The sequence below is a fragment of the Diplotaxodon limnothrissa genome, linkage group LG17, assembly GCF_057381915.1.
Source record: "Diplotaxodon limnothrissa isolate DT_005_m linkage group LG17, D_limnothrissa_male_GT1.1, whole genome shotgun sequence".
Taxonomy (NCBI): Eukaryota; Metazoa; Chordata; class Actinopteri; order Cichliformes; family Cichlidae; genus Diplotaxodon; species Diplotaxodon limnothrissa.
The window spans coordinates 22,124,723-22,140,629 of record NC_140612.1 but is presented as its reverse complement, the minus strand read 5'-3'; the positions used below and the strand labels follow the sequence as shown (position 1 = coordinate 22,140,629).

Sequence of the window (15,907 nt, the reverse complement as noted above, 5' to 3'; positions counted from 1 at the left end):
TACCTCCCACCAGAGGGTGAGGATGTTGCACATCTGGGCGACCAGTTGATTCCAACAACTGCTTGAACTCAGTCACCAAATTCCCAGATTTTCCGTAGCCGCAGTGAGTTTGCGGTCCTCATTTTTCCCTCTACTGTGACTGAGCCGTAAGTCAAATTTAATAAAACATGATGATAATTTTCTCAATTCTGGTCCCACTCTTAGTTACAGTGAATATAAAATAAAGCAGGGGCTTCTTTTCATTGACAGTATAAGCATAAGAGTATAAGCAACGTGTCTCCTCTTGTTTTCTACTTCTTAACCCTCCTGAGACCCTCACACATCCTCACACGGGGTCATTATATTTATGCTTTTCTATAAATTCGAAGTGTTTTGTACCTTGTGACAATGATGAATTTATAATGTACCATAAACCCACTGTCCCCATGCAAGGTTGTACTTTTTAAACATTATTTGAAAGACGATGGTCCACCTAATCCCAAATAGCTCGGAAAAATTAAAAATAGGTCCCAACAAGAGCTCCAGCCTCAGGAGGATGATGGGACTTCATCCAGATTTTTATATTTGAAGTCTCTGAGCCCAGCTGATATGAATACACCCATATGTTTAGTCTTTCTTTGGCCCTTAACTCAATTCAGTGTCATGTTTACTAATTTACTTAAAAACTGAACTTTTAGCTTTTAAGGATTCATTGACTCTCACATTAAGTGCCTATTTTGATCGTTTAAATGGCATTTTGGCAATTTGCTGGTGCAAAAATAGTTTTGTGTTCTGTTTTTTGCATAAACGTAAGAGTTTTATGGGCTTTTTCCACATCTGCACCTTGATACCTGCAAACTATCAAACAAACTGGTACAGGTTGACATCAGTCAACAAGGCCGATATAGGCCAGTTCCAATGTGTGGTGCCCTTTAGTTTCATCCTCTGAACTACAATATCATAAAAGCTCCCATCATTACCCTGTGATATAGATGTGATGGTCTTTGTTGAGCTGGCAGACATTTATTTATAGAAGCATGAGTTAGCTGAGCAGACTCGGAGCTCTTGTTGAATCTAAAGTGGTATAATTGGCTAAAAAGCCCATATAAGCACTGTAGGAAGGTTAGTTTCCTCCTGCATTGTCTGAGCCCTCTCCGCTGAGCTTTAATGCTTCTTGAATATAAAAAAATATATAACATTAACTAAATCGCTGAGATGATTTCTTCCTCCGGAGCAGCTCCGCCTCAGAGAAACGCGCCAAACCTAAAACACTGCAACAGCTGCTTTTTACTGATTCAGACACTTTGGGGACTTATTAGCAAAATCAGCTTCTGTAGTGTTTGCCTGCACACGCTACAGATTCTTCACAAAGACCTCAAATAAAGAGCATTTCAAGGTTTACATGTGCAGGATATCCACACACTCCACTGCTGTACACCTCCGGACGCCCAGCAGCTAACGTGTGTTCAGTGCTGTCCTCTGGTACGCTGTCCCGGTCCAGCCAGGCGACCCAGCCACGCCTCAGCCCCAGGTTTGACACCACCCTCTCTGGCTCCTCTCTCCAGGTATGAGTGCTCTGCAGTTGCAGAACCTGGCCACTTTAGCGGCGGCAGCGGCGGCGGCCCAAAACTCAGCCAGCCCCTCCACCGCAAACCCCCTGTCCTCCAACGCCGCCTCCCTGGGAGCGTTGGCCAGCCCAGGTAACGCCACAGCCACTCAGGTTGGGGGGTCCAGCGCCGGGGGAGGGTGGAGGGCCCGACGCCTGCCTGCGTCCTTCGCTCTCCATCGTTACCATTGCCACTGTTGTCGTCCCACGATCCCCGCCGCATCATCACCGACACCATTACTGCCGAAACATCCTCATTGTTTGGATCCCCGTCAGTGTTGTTGACCTTCTTTCTGGCACATTCCCATGGTGTGTGTGTATGTGTGTGTGTCCACCTTCATATCAAGACAGACACCATGCTGTGTTACTCACCCGCTGCCTGCCTGCCTCACCTCCCTCACCATGTCGCCCCACAGCCATGCCATCCTGTGATACACATGCGCTGTCCATGGTGCGCGCGCATGTATGTGCGTTTTCGTGCTTAAGTGTTCCCGTCAGGTTTAGACCTATGTGTGTTTCTTCCGTCCTATTTTTGGTCGATTTCTTTGTTCATGCCTCACCTCACCAGCTCTGGAGACATTGTAGAAACTTTTTAGAGCAGCAGACTGGTTTTCTTTCCCAGCGGACGGCGTTTGTTTGTGTTGTTTCTGTGTTCATAGCTGTGGGTTTTAAAAACCTCCTGAACCCGGCTAAGGTTAAATATCATCACCTTCAGACTCCCCCCTCCTACCTCTTCTTCCCAAAGTGCCTCATCATTCTCACTCGCGCTGCCCCTCCTCCTCTCCTCTCCTCTCCTTGTGTTCCTTCTCGTTGCCCTCGTCTTTTCCTGCTGCCCCGCTTTTGACAAGCTCCCTGTTTCTGCTCCGTCATCCTCCCCTCTCATGTCGGCTCGGCCTCGCTCCAGCAGCCGTGGTTTTGCTGTCTCTTTTGGTGCGCACTCCCAACAGAGCATGAATATGAAAAACTACCCCCCTCCTCCCATACGCACACATTCACCCCCCCACCCCACCCCCCGTCTCCTCCCTCGTTAACACTTGCGCCTCTTCATCCCACTTCCTGCCTTCACCGAGCTGATCTGCGCTTGGCGTGAACGCCCGTTCTCGTCTCGTTCTCGCCATACTTTTCACCTTCTCTCTTTTATTCCCGCCTGTGTCTCCCTCCTTCTTCTTCTTCTTCTTCTTCTTCTCTCTCTCTCTGAATGTCAGTCCAACCTTGAATAGTACGCACTCAGGCTGAGCCGCTCTTTGTGAATGAGTGGCGGCATATACTGCATGAAACTGAAAACGTCACGCCAGTTTTGATAAATATAGACAGTTCTGCATGGAGACAGGCCGTGTGCTGACATTACGCTTCCTTTTACCGCAACATTTCTTAACGTGTTCAGCCGCAGTCCTGCTTTGTTGGCATCGCTTTCATGAAAACAAGGGTAAATTAATACTTTTTTAAGAAATTGTTTTTGTTCTAAGCAGAATGAGATCGAAGGCTTTGTGCACCACATTTCCCTACCCACCCCATCCTACCTGTCCACCAGTTTGTCCACACATTTGCCATCACTGCGTGTTCAGGTGTATGTGTGCGTGAGTTTGCGTCCAGCTGTGGTCTATTCATCCATCGCCCGTTGGCTGTTTTTGTGTGTTTCAGTTGATTTAAAATAAAACCAGGGAAAAGTCATTTAATTATAGTCCACATTTCTGAGGTTTGACTGTTATATGCATTCTGTGCATATCTGTGCTTCTTTGGATTGTCCTTATGTTTATGTAATGCTCTTACAGCATTACCTCGATTGCAGCAATCCTGCAGTATACTTGCTTTGGTGCACAACATACCATGCAGAATTCTGTTATCATCTCCATACACTTCTATAGATTAATATATTTAAGGTCAAGGTGCCACTGCTTGTTTGGTAAAGGTTAATTAAAGGTGCCACTTGTAGCATGTTTAAGCATCAGTATAGCATCAGATCAAACACTCATAAAGGAACGGTGCAACTATGAGGAGAATTGGTTTTATTAAGATCTTTTCTGCCTTGAACCGTGGTGCTTCTTGTCAGAGAGATGCTCCCTTTTCTCCATTCACACCGGCTGAACTCGAGAGATAAACAAATTGTGAAGTGATTTCTCCATCAGCCTCTCGGCATTCATCGTCGCCACGAGCTCACAAAGCTTTTTTCTCTTTGCCCGTTGAAGAAAGGAGTCTCGGTCTCAAATTTAGAAAAAAAAATATGCACAGAAACATCTGCAAACCTGCATTTGCATGAATAAGTTAGTCATATTAATTCCTCTAAAAGACAGAAGAAGAAAAAAACGAAGGACAATCAAGCCACAGCTCCTTCCTTGTCACTGATTTGCATTACATGAAGGTGGCTCCTTGTCAGTTCCTACTGCTAGCAAAAAGCTGCAGTGTAGAGAACGCACTGTGAAGGAGCTGAAGCCAAGTTTTAATATGCTGTCAAAGCAGGAAATTGAGCCCTTCAGGAGACACTACAGCACGAGGAGCCCGACATGTCTAACAAGCATTCTGTCCTGGCAAGTCCAATTTCCAAATGTTAGTTTTAGGTTATTGTAGTTTTTTAGTTAGACTAAAGAATTTCAGCAGCTTCTTCAGCCCCAGGTTGCACATTGTGGGGCAAAACGTTTTTCTCTCAAGTGGGGTTCAAATTAAAGCTTTGTTTTAGAAGTTTGGTTCATCGCTCACTCACACACACACATTACCTGCTGATAATGCAACTTCTGCATGCGTGTCCATTTCACGTTTTTTGGGAGAGACAAAGCCTGAACTGGACAGCATTTTTAGTCTCTTGATGCCAAACCAGTGCCTGTTTTTTGTTGTTGTTTTTTACCTTTTACTCTATGTAGTTCATGTCTAGAAGTAGTAAATGTTTAGGCTCAGTAATGACCGATTATTGTGATTCAGCTTGCCACCAAGTTTCAAGAAACTGAAGCGTGCAGCCATTAAAGAGATGAACTTACAGGAAGTAATCTGAGCCAGCTCCCTTTGGTCTGTGTAGCACATCTCTTTCCAAATTCTTTGTCATCACTGTCTGTGATAAATGCACCAAAAGCTGATGCTAATTTGCTACAATGGAGCACTTACTGTTTGCTTTAAATGAAGATCAAGCTATGCAAAAGCCTGAACCTCTACACAAGGAACCTTGTTGCTTTGTTTTCTATATGTTTATGTAACATGTCCACTTCTTTTGTCTCCTATTCTCCCTCTTCACCTCTGTCCTTATCCCTCCTCCTCCTCCTTCTCCTCCTCCTCTTCCCCCAGCAGCGGGCACCACAGCCAGCTCCAACGCTGGCGCCATGAACTCTCTGACCTCTCTGGGCACCCTGCAGGGCCTGGCAGGAGCAACTGTGGGCCTGAACAACATTAATGCACTAGCAGGTAGCGTTAACAGTGAGTATTCACCCTGCCATCAGCCACTCCACCTCCACCTCTGATCATACACAACCAACGGCGACATCACAACCGCAAAGCCTGTGAGTCAGTGCAGAGAGACGTAGCCGCAGCTGTCGGGGGGGTTGACTCAAATGGGGTTTCTGATGACTTTGAATGATTCACTTGTACGTTAAACAAACTCTGCATTTAAATCTGCTGGAACCAAGAATGTGCAGATTTGGTAGTAGGAGTAAAATGCATGCCAAAGAAAATCAATATTTAATCTCATTGAACGAAGAACGAGTATATCAAAAATCCATACGTTTGTCCAACTCTAATGCGAACGGCTATTCCTAAGTATACAAATATCAGAAATGTTGAAACTGACTATCACCATGCATCACTTGGCTTTCTTCTGAAACAGAAAAAAGACAGCGTGATGCTTCGGTATTCCCGCTTTTGCTAAAATTCCCAGAGTTTGGTTCCTCCCGTCGTCTCTCTGTGTCTCAGTTTGACTTAAAAAATAAATGGTTGTTCCTCTTTTAAAGACGGCTACTGCATAAAATCACCTGCCAACACATATTTCATCCATTCCTCCACTCATCTCTTCATCCGCTTCCTGGTTGTGTCCCGGGTTGTGCTTGCTGTAAGAGTGCCGGTGTGCCATCCTGGCGTAGTTGGCGTGCTGCTCGTTGCCTAACAAAGGCTGTCGCTGTGTCATCGTTTCACATCGTGTTGGATTTGTTGTGTCACTGTTGTGTTTTCTGTTGTTTCCGCAAAGCGGTTTGGACAAGTTGCACGGGGGACTAAAGGCCAAAATTGTAATTCTTCCTTTGGTTAGCTGCCAATTTCACATTTACTGTTATGTAAATGTTGTAATTGTACCCTCACAATGCAGTTCTATCAATTTTCCTGGCTGGTAAATACAAATCTTTTCAATTTCATGCCAAAAATATAAAAGGTAGATGTGTTGTGTTAGAATTTAACACAAAACAAACTCAAATTTGATCATTTAAATGTCAAAAGGAGAAACCGCAATTTTTTTCAGGCTGCTGTCACGCTAGGAAATACAATATTTGATCATTTTGTTGCACAAGAGGGCCCAAAAAGGCTGTTTTTGTCCCAATAATAAAAGCTAAATAAGACTCTTTTTTTTTTTTCTTTGAAGTAAAAAAAAAATAGTCTAATTTGCTGTCAAAGCATTAACACAGCTGGGTGGTTCATTAATCCATTTTAAGTTTAAGCGAGTCACACACATGTTTCTTTCCACATGTGGATCGTATCGACCGCACGGCCGCCCTGTGTGGCGTTCTGGCATCTGCCGAGCCGTGTGGTGCGCGTCCTGCCTTTGACCTCCGGGGAGACGGGGCTGGGATCTTAATCAGAGCTGTTATGACAGCAGAGATCCTGTACAACCAGCCTCTTCCACCACATTATTCTCCCCTGACCTTTACCGCTCTTCGGTTCGACTAGCTGTGTCCGCTGTGTAAATTATATATGCGTCTACTCGAGCGCACGCAGGTACAAAAACACAGAACATGTCTAAACACACACACACACACACACGTGCTCGTCCTTCTGAGCCGAATGGGTCGCTTTCATTTTGCATCCCATTTTGTCCGCACTAACCCTTCTCTCCTCTTAGCGCATCCTTCCTCCCACTCACCCACCCACCACCAACAACCGCCCTCATTTAAACACATCTAGGCCTTAATTGAATTGCAAAGGTCACTGGTGCAATTATTCCTGAATAAATGAGTGACCTATAATCCAGAGCGCCGCGGTGATAATTTATTTCACTGTGTCTGACGGCGAGGCGACAGGACGCCGAGCCAGTGTCAGACCCCCTCTGACAAGTTGCCCTCTGTTGTGATATTAAGCCGTTACATGCAGCTAATGAGTGTTACTGCTGTGTTCCTTCACTTTTTAAAATCGCCACGCTCCCCTCCCCTCCCCGCCTACCCTTTACGCGCCGCGTGCCTGTCTTCACCCCTAAAGAGAGCCGTCACGGGCAGGAAAAGCACACATGATCGCACCCCAGTATTTGTTTAACAACGCCACTTTGAATGAAGCGAAAGATAATTTTTCATCTTCTTTTTATTTTATTTATTTATTTTTGTCGTTCCGTCGACGCTGCTGTGGTCTCCGAGTGTGTTTCTGTGTGTGCGCATGCAGCGCTGCATGCTTTTTACTCCGAGATACCCGTGCAGCTCTGGCTGTCATCAGCTTCCTTCATACTTTAACGTGTTTAAATGAATCCTCTGTGTGTGTCCTGTGCTTGTATGTGTTCGTCCTTTGTGTTTTCTTGTCACACGGTTGGTCCTCTGTTTGTTTGTGCGTGTGTGTGTGTGCGTGTCGATGTGAGTGCAATTTACAGTATGGTCCAGCGTAGCTGTTGGTGTTTGTGTGTTGTGTGTCTCGTGTCCTGTATGTTCTTGTGGGTGTGTGTGTGTGTATGTGTGGTTAAAAAACACAACCTTCAGTGGGAGCGCTAATGAGTAAGTGCACTCTTCTTTCTTTATTGTTGGGTTTTATGTAAAGTTGCTCAAATGCTCTCAGGTATGGCGGCTCTAAACGGAGGCCTGGGCGGCGCAGGGCTCACCAACGGGACGGCAGGCACCATGGACGCGCTGACGCAGGCTTACTCAGGGATCCAGCAGTACGCCGCCGCAGCGCTGCCCACCCTCTACAGCCAGTCCCTGCTGCAGCAGCAAGGGGCTGCCGGCAGCCAGAAAGAGGGTCAGTAGCCTAAGGCTGTATGTCTGCACATCAGTGCTGCTCAGTGGGAGTTAGATTTGAGAGTGTTTACAGCAGCAACTTTTTTCCCCTAAACGTGCGTCTCCTCCAGGATTTGCTCTTCAAAAAAGCAAACGGGCATTTAAACTCAGCGCTGAAATCACGAGTAGACTCTATAAAGTTATAGTGTTGTGGTGTAATGTCCTGATAAAATGTTAGTTTTTATCAAGTAATAAAAATCTGTGCTAAAAACATAAAAAATTGGCCTTTTAACTCTTTACCCCTTGAAAGTCTACTAGTTGTAGCCCTTGAAGCTCTTTTCTGAACTGAAAGGTTTCTGTCATAGTTCACGCCTGCTGATAGAACAAAGTGGCAGGGTTTGCATCAGATGTTAGTGGAGAAATCTGGAAACTATTCTCATCGTCGTCAAACCACGACTTTCTTGATACACTATGTTGCCAAACGTATTCGCTTGTCTGCCTTCACATCTCATTCTCAGCTCCAGCTTTTCTGGGAAGGCTTTCCGCAATGTTTGGGAGTGTTTGTGAGAATTTCTGACCATTCTTCAACAAGCACATTTGTGAGCTGTGTCGGGTTGAGGTCAGGACTTTGTGCAAGGCAGTCAAGTTCTTCCACACCTCCTTGCTCATCCATGTATTCGTAGACCTCGCTTTTGTGCACTGGTGCGCAGTCATGTTGGTCAACCCAAACTGTTCATACAAAGATGGGACATGAAATTGTCCCAAAATGTCTTGGTATGCTGAAGCATTAAGAGTTCATTTCACTGGAACTGAGAGGCTCAACTCCTTAAAAGCAATCCCACGCCATAATCGCCCCCAGACAAGTACCGTTCCCCTGGTAACCGCCAAACTTAGAGTCATCCATCATATTGTTAGACAGAGAGGTGTGATCTCAGGCTTGGATGCAGCTGCTCGGCCTTGGAAACCCATTCAATGAAGCTCTGTAAGCACCGTTCTTGAGCTGATCTGAAGACCACATGAAGTTTAGAGGTCTGTAGCGACTGACTCTGCGGAAAGTTGGCGACCTCTGTGCACCATCTGCCTCATCATCTGCTGACCCCACTCTGTTATTTTACATGGTCTAGCACTTCATGGCTGAGTTGCTATCATTACCAATCACTTCCACTTTGTTTGACTTGTTGCATAGGTGTCATCTTATCATGGTACCATGCTGAGCTCCTGAGAGCGACCAATTCTTTCACAGGTGTTTGTAGAAGCCGTTTGGACGCCTAGTTGCTTGATTTTATGCACCTGTGGCCAGGGAGGGGAGTGGAACACCTGAATTCAGTCATTTGGATGAGTGACTGAATACTTTTGGCAACTTAGTGTATATTCTGAGGTTTGAAACTCATAATTGCAAAATAGTCAAATGTTGTCCTAACGTGGGCAAAGAGTTTAAAAAAAAGTATTTTTAAAACTAAACAACGTTTCAGTTCATAAAAAAGTTCATCCTCATCTCTTAAAACCAAATTCCTTGTTTTACAACTGGACCAAACCTATTTTTATGTCCTTTATTTCACTTATAATAACTCATTTCACATTGTTTTTGTAGCAAAAAAAAAAGGAGTGTTTAATCAGACCTCTCTTGGATTCTGATCAATACTTTTATTACAACGTCTGAGAGAGAAAATGTGAACTGGTCAGCCTGCACATCAGCGCTTCTGCAAAGTGCCGCCGACGTACAGAACCTGGCAGCTGAAGTTAAATTTACCCAAAAGCTTTAGACGACAGCGCTGAATACAAACCAGATGATGAAATGTCTAGTAAAACAAATAGAGCCACATACTGTTTGTTTGTGCACTTCTCATCTCGGCTTGCAGCGAAGATAAATTTGTAAAGAAGCTGTCTTTCTTTGACAGTCCATCCAGGAGTTCAAAACCCCTCAGGGAGAACAAAGATGTGCCAAACACTGGGCTCCCTCGCTGCTTCATTTAGCTGTGGAGAGCATATTAAATGATTCTGAGAGATCTGACCTATTAGAATTATTAGAATGTGCGATAGAGGCTGGGTAGGAGGGCACCCTATGACCCCTCTTAAGAGAGACTACATGCGGCTGAGAGAATGAATAAATCAAAAGCAAAAGAATAGGGAACTACTTTTGTTTGAAGCAAACCAAAATATAATTATTAGCTGAAAACCAAAAGCTTTCATCTTTGTTGTATTTTCAATACAATTGCAGAATGCTGTTTAAATTCAATAACAAACCCAAGGTCATGGGACATTGTGGGAAGCGGCGTGCTTGTGCCGAGTTCCTATGACGACAGCCACAGTGCAGCGCTCCCTCTGCTGCAGGTTTGCTTAAATGGAAAAACTATACTGACCTCATATCTGCTCTGCATATCCCCCACCCCTCCTCCACCTCAGGTCCTGAAGGTGCCAACCTGTTCATCTACCACCTGCCCCAGGAGTTTGGAGACCAGGACATACTGCAGATGTTCATGCCTTTCGGAAATGTGGTCTCTGCCAAAGTCTTCATCGACAAACAGACAAACCTTAGCAAGTGCTTCGGTACGGCAGCAAAAACCAAAACGCACACAAATGCCTGGAATTATTTCTTTTTCTTGACTGTGTCATAAATCAGGGGCTGGGTTGTTGTTGAAGGGAACAAATCTGAAGGACGGCAAGTTCTGACTGTGCATAAAAGATGGACGTTGTATCAAAGTGCCTTATCTGCATTTCTTCTGATATCAGAAGGGACAGATTTCTTACTTAATACAACATGATGCTCATTTTCTAAATGATGGTCGCGTTTAGGGTTAAAAAAGGCCAGAAAAAAACACAATAAGCCACAGAGCAAGGCTACCTTGGAATTGGATCACATTTTAGTTTGTAAGCATAAAGAAAGCAATGAATAGATTGCCCACTTCAAGGCTTTAAAACAAGGTACAATGAGCTGGTCTGTAGCTACGTTGGTGGCTACAACCATCTTTTATGTACAGTCTGTCAGTGTACAACATGACTGTTGCACTCACATCTAATGTTTTGTTAGACTTTGAATAGCTGTAACTTCAATATTTAAGCAATAATTACAGAGCAATGATTTCTATAAGATCTTATCTGGCTGAGCAACGTACCTGAAAGAGCAAGCAATTAGGAAACCTCGCGCTTATCAAAAATAGACAATTTATAAAGTTTTACCCAACTCTACCATCCTTCCCACATGACACAAATGTGGCAGGAGACACTTCTGCTAAAAATAGTGATGATTTCCGGCTCTCATAATCGGCTCATAAAGCCGAAAATGATCAAGTTTTCCACTGGGAGGTTGTCCTCCGATGGCCAGTTTCCAGAACATGTCTGAGCTATTACCAAGAACATTATTTTTTATTGGATCAGCCTTTATTTTTGTGGTGCTTTGCTTCAAGTACCAAAGAAAAGAGAAACATTCATGGCAAGGTTCTTCAGAAAGTTCCTGGAAGTTATTCATTTGGTACTTATTATTATAAGTCCTGACGTAACGCAGATGAATCGCCAACATACACTGCTGACAATTCAAGAGAAGAGCCATCCCACTAATACCTGAATTTACCTGGATTTGAATGAGTCTTAGTAATACTTTAATAGCTCTGTAAACTAAGTGCAAATTTGAGTTGCTGTCTCAAACCATTGTGTCTATCTTCTATAAGTAATTCATATTTACACAGTTATTTCCAGGGAACTTTAGAAGGAACTATTAGGGAATTGCATGAAAAGCTTGACAAAGAAGAATTCAGTGCCTCCTTTCCATCTGGATTTACGTTTTCCTTACTGGTATGTTTTTGTGTGTGTTTTTTTTTTTAAATACTAGAGTAAATCCAGGGCAAATACCATGTAGATTTGCATTTGTATGGAAATCAAAACCTAAATATTACACATATCCAATCCACAAGCAGCAACTAAGGAAAACAGAACTAAATCAAGCATGGATCCAGGAAAAAACTACCGTCTGGTACTTGTCAGAAAATGGTTTGCGGGGATGGATGTGAGACAAGCGAGACGAGGAGTTTACTGTCAGCTTCAGAGGTTGCAGATATTACAGGGGGAAGGGAAGCGTTAGCGTAAACAAAAATGACTTTTTGCGGAGAAGATAGAAAAATAAATCTTAGTATATACCACAGTCCGCACCAAAACCTTTAATTTTACTTTTTTAATCAAAAGTGGCCTTTGCCAAAGTAAATCTGTGCTTTAATGCTACCTACAATCTGTTTGTTTGTTTGTTGCTGTAGTCTCTTATTATTTTGTTGATGCAACGAACGAACATCCCTTAGGCCATCATTACAGTTTAATCTTGTCTTATTGTGTACCAGGAGTGTTTTTAAACATATCAAAGACCCAGAAACAAGGTAAGGATGCCTTGTGAAGTATTTTTGTCATGCAAGAACTCGAGAACAAGGCGACACTGTAGCTTTAAATTGATACCATAGATGCATCTAGTAAAAATCTCACACAAGTTAAAATCAGTGACATCGATCTCAAGGTCAGAGCAAGTTTTCTGAAAATCGAATGTGATAACTTGAGAACAAGGCGATGTAGGATTTATGCAGGTAAGATCACAGCAACAGTTGCCTCAAGGCAACTGACACTGTAAGGAAAAGACCCTACAACATTAGGTAGAAACCCCAACAATCAGATGACTACTTTTAAACAAAGAGTTGGTGACAATGGGAAGGAAAAACTCCCTTTTAACAGGAAGAAACCGAGCACACAACCAGGTTCAGGGAGGGGCAGCCTTCTGCCATGGCCGGTTGGGGATGAAGTAGGCCAATGTTAGGCTGCCTGAAAGTCTGACTCAATAATGTTTTAAAAGCCTTCTTGTTGTTATTTTAATACAGTTTCTTCACAACTGACCTTCTTCTAACTTTTCCTCTAACCGTCCACTTTTCTCTTGCGCCCCCTCACAGGCTTCGTCAGCTACGACAATCCAGTGTCGGCACAGGCAGCCATCCAGGCCATGAACGGCTTCCAGATTGGCATGAAGCGGCTGAAGGTGCAGCTGAAGCGCTCCAAGAACGACAGCAAACCGTACTGATCTTAGCACTAGGGTCTATCTGCTCCCCATGTTAGCACTGCTAGGGTAAGTCCCCCCACAGAAAAAAACAACAAAAATGATGAAAATGAAAAAAAAAACAGCAAACCGAGCCACGACCTCTCTACACAGGGACTCGGGGGTGAGGGTTCAAGGGAGGGGATGTGGGAGGGAGGGGGAGATGACCTACAACCACCCTGAGGGAGACACACGCCTTGTTTTCTTTCTTTTTTTTTTCCTTCTTTTTTTTTCTTGCTTTTTTGGAGACTCTTATGTTCAAGTATTATTATTTATTACAGTTTTTTTTGACACACATGAACGCTTCCATTACCACCATTACTTTGTGCAATTTTTTCTTTCTTTTTTTTAATAATAATGGAAGAAAGTAGCTTTTTTTTCCGATTTTTTGCTTCGCAGGTATTTAAAACTTTTCTCGGTGATTATTTATACTTTTTTCAGGACAGACGTAAAGACAAAGGAGCCATGAAGATTTTTTTATTTCCTCTCTCTCATTATGAACCTGAGGCCTGGTGAATGGTTCATTATTACTTTTTTTTCTTTTTTTTTACTACTTTTTAAAAAAAAAATTTTGACGCGCACGCCGATATGCACATTCGACCTTTGACCTCCGCGGTGTTGGTTGCAGGCCGCCGCTGCTTCTCCAAAAACCCCTCTACGCCTGCTGGCAACCCGGGAGCAAAGGCTGCAAAACTTTTAGTGGCCTCTTTTACAGTATAGTCAGTGGTAACATCAACCTGCCGTACAGTTACAGTCTACCGCCGCAGGAAGGAAAACAAACACGCATACTCCAGCTTTTATTTATGTGAAAATTTAAAAAAAAGAAGAATTTTTTTATTTCTCAAAGGTAAAAATGAATAATTAGTAAACACATTTCTGGGTCAGATCACATTGGTCTTTGTTGTGAAAGAGATATTACAGCATGTAGAGCATTTTCAAAATAACATCCAGAATTTGATGAAGGCTATGACAATGCTATTACTACTACTAATAATAAAAGAGTTTATGGGTTAAGGGGGTAAACTGAAAATACTTGATGTTTGTTTGAAAGATTAAAAAAAAATAATTCAAAGTACAGAAAGCCACAGGCCTGTAAATTTTATTTGTAAAAAAAGCAGTTCTATTTTTATACAGCATTTTTACTGCCTCAGATTTAAAAGAAAAAGGATTTTATTTATTGCCTATCGTTAAGTTATTGGACTCCTATAAAGTATACAGCATCATTATAAAGTAGACCCTTGTGGAGAAGTCTCGTGGAATTGGGTTCTCTGGTGTTTTTTTGGTGTTTTTTTTTAGTGCAGAAAACCACAGTCACCAAAACATTTCGCCGCCATTCGACGCCCCTCCCACCAGCACCACCACCACCACACTCCTCTCTGTGCTGTTCACCCACCCACCCATCTATCCATCCATCTCTCTCTCTTATTACCACTCTCTCCCTCTCTCCATCCATAGTGGGACTACTTCTTTCACTTGTCGAATTTCAACCTTTTTCCTTGCGTTTTTTTTTTTAAATTTCATAATTTTTTTGTTTGTTTTGAGTGGTTTTTTTGTTTGTTTTGAGTGTTTTTTTGTTTGTTCGTAGCCCCTCCTTTACCTGCCGACTTTTACAAAGATCTGAAAGCAGAAAGGAACGAGTTAAAAGAACCTCCCCACCCGTTCCCCGTCTTAAAAAAAAAAAATTCTCCCAAATGAACATCCATCCGGGATCTGATGGATAGCGCTTTGGGTGCTCCTTTGTTTATTTCTTGTTGTTTTTTGTGTGTGCGCGTACGTACGAATGAGTGAACGTGTGTTGTTGCTTGTTAGTATATAGACTTGAAACATCAATATCATTTTATATTACTAAAAAAACCCAAGAAAAAACAGATTTAAAGCTAAAATATTTGCAGATGAAATCAGTGAGTGGTGTTGCTGTTCTGCTGTTTTGCATTGTTGTTCGTTTGTTGTTGTTTGCTGTTTGTTGTTGTTGTTTCTCCTTTATTTAATTATTTTTCATTTTATTTTATTTTTTTACATAAAAAAAGAAATGCTGTAGTGGTGTGGTGCTCTGGCTCTCTGTGTGTAACTCTCTCCTCTCCCGTTTTTTCTTTCCCCCTTTTAGAACAACCCATCTCCATGCCTGTTAGCTCATCGTTTGCCTAGCATGTCTCCGTGGTGTCGAAAAAAACACAAAACTTTAAACAAAAACAAACAAACAAAAAATACCCACCAAAAAAAAAGTGCCATCGTCCTCCTCCTCCTCCCCCGTCATTGTTTTTTCTGATGTCTTTTCCGAGCTCACCTGATCATAACCTGGTTCTCCTCCTCCTCCGCCACCGCCGTCTACTGACCTTTTTTGAACTTTTAGCTTTTTTGGACTTTTTTTTTTGTTTGCTTTTTGGTCTTTTTATGTTTTTTTGTTGTTTTGTTTTTGGTTGTTGTTTTTTTTTTTTTTTTTTTGCATGTGACCTCATTTGGATCTGTTTTCCGGGAGGGTTTCAGGGAGGGAGGGAGGCGATAAGGGAGGTGTGGGTAAATGAATCAATGTGAACAACAACAAGCTGCATTCGTATGAAAAACAACAAAAAAAAGACTGAGATTTTTATGGATAAAAAATGTTCCTTTTTTTCTTTTTGAGAAAAAACAACAACCTGTGGCAAAGTGATTTCCATACAGTGTCTTTTTCTTTTGTTTCTTCTTCTTTTCTTCTTTATTGTTGTTATTATTATGTCAGTTCCTTTTCCTTCCTTCTTCATTTAAAGTAAACTTGAAAGTTCACAACAGGAATTGGCGCGTCTTCTTGCTTCTGGTGCCGATGGAGAGGAGAAAAAAAAAAACACACAAAAAACACACACAAAAAAAGCCACAAGAGCGCGGGCCAGAAGCAGTCGGCGTCAGTTTCTCTGAGAAATAAGACTACTTCCAAACAGTTTTGAATAAAAACTGTCTGATCAATATTAGACTCTCTCAGAGCTCTCTAATGGTTTTTACATTTTTCAGGCAGTGTAAAGTTTTTTGATAAGGCCATTTTAAGTGGCTCTGTTTCTCATTCAAAGTCTATATATAGAACCACTTTTTTCTAGAGTAGTTTAAAGGTAAAAATAAAAAAACGACATTTGCCCTGTTTGGGGGGGAGAAATGCTACCTACTTGTGTCACCTTTTGCTGAACTGACTCACAG

The 15,907-nt window shown here is 42.6% G+C and overlaps 1 protein-coding gene across 13 annotated transcripts in view; it reads left to right on the top strand.

Annotated features, from left to right (window-relative positions):
• Positions 1-15,180, top strand: part of celf2 (cugbp, Elav-like family member 2) — a 239,346-nt gene extending 224,166 nt beyond the window's left edge. For 4 of the 13 annotated variants that reach the window (XM_085375367.1, XM_085375362.1, XM_085375372.1 and 1 more), the window contains 5 exons: positions 4,859-4,984; positions 7,526-7,705; positions 10,087-10,230; positions 12,603-12,775; positions 14,850-15,178. In XM_085375367.1, the coding sequence (XP_085231493.1) occupies positions 4,859-4,984; positions 7,526-7,705; positions 10,087-10,230; positions 12,603-12,730 (578 nt within the window). In that variant the 3' untranslated portion in view covers positions 12,731-12,775; positions 14,850-15,178. Of the gene's footprint in view, positions 1-1,544; positions 1,680-4,855; positions 4,985-7,525; positions 7,706-10,086; positions 10,231-12,602; positions 12,776-14,849 lie in introns of all 13 variants that reach the window. The other 9 variants (XM_085375366.1, XM_085375369.1, XM_085375364.1 and 6 more) reach the window with 6 other exon arrangements.
• Positions 15,181-15,907: the final 727 nt, after the last annotated feature.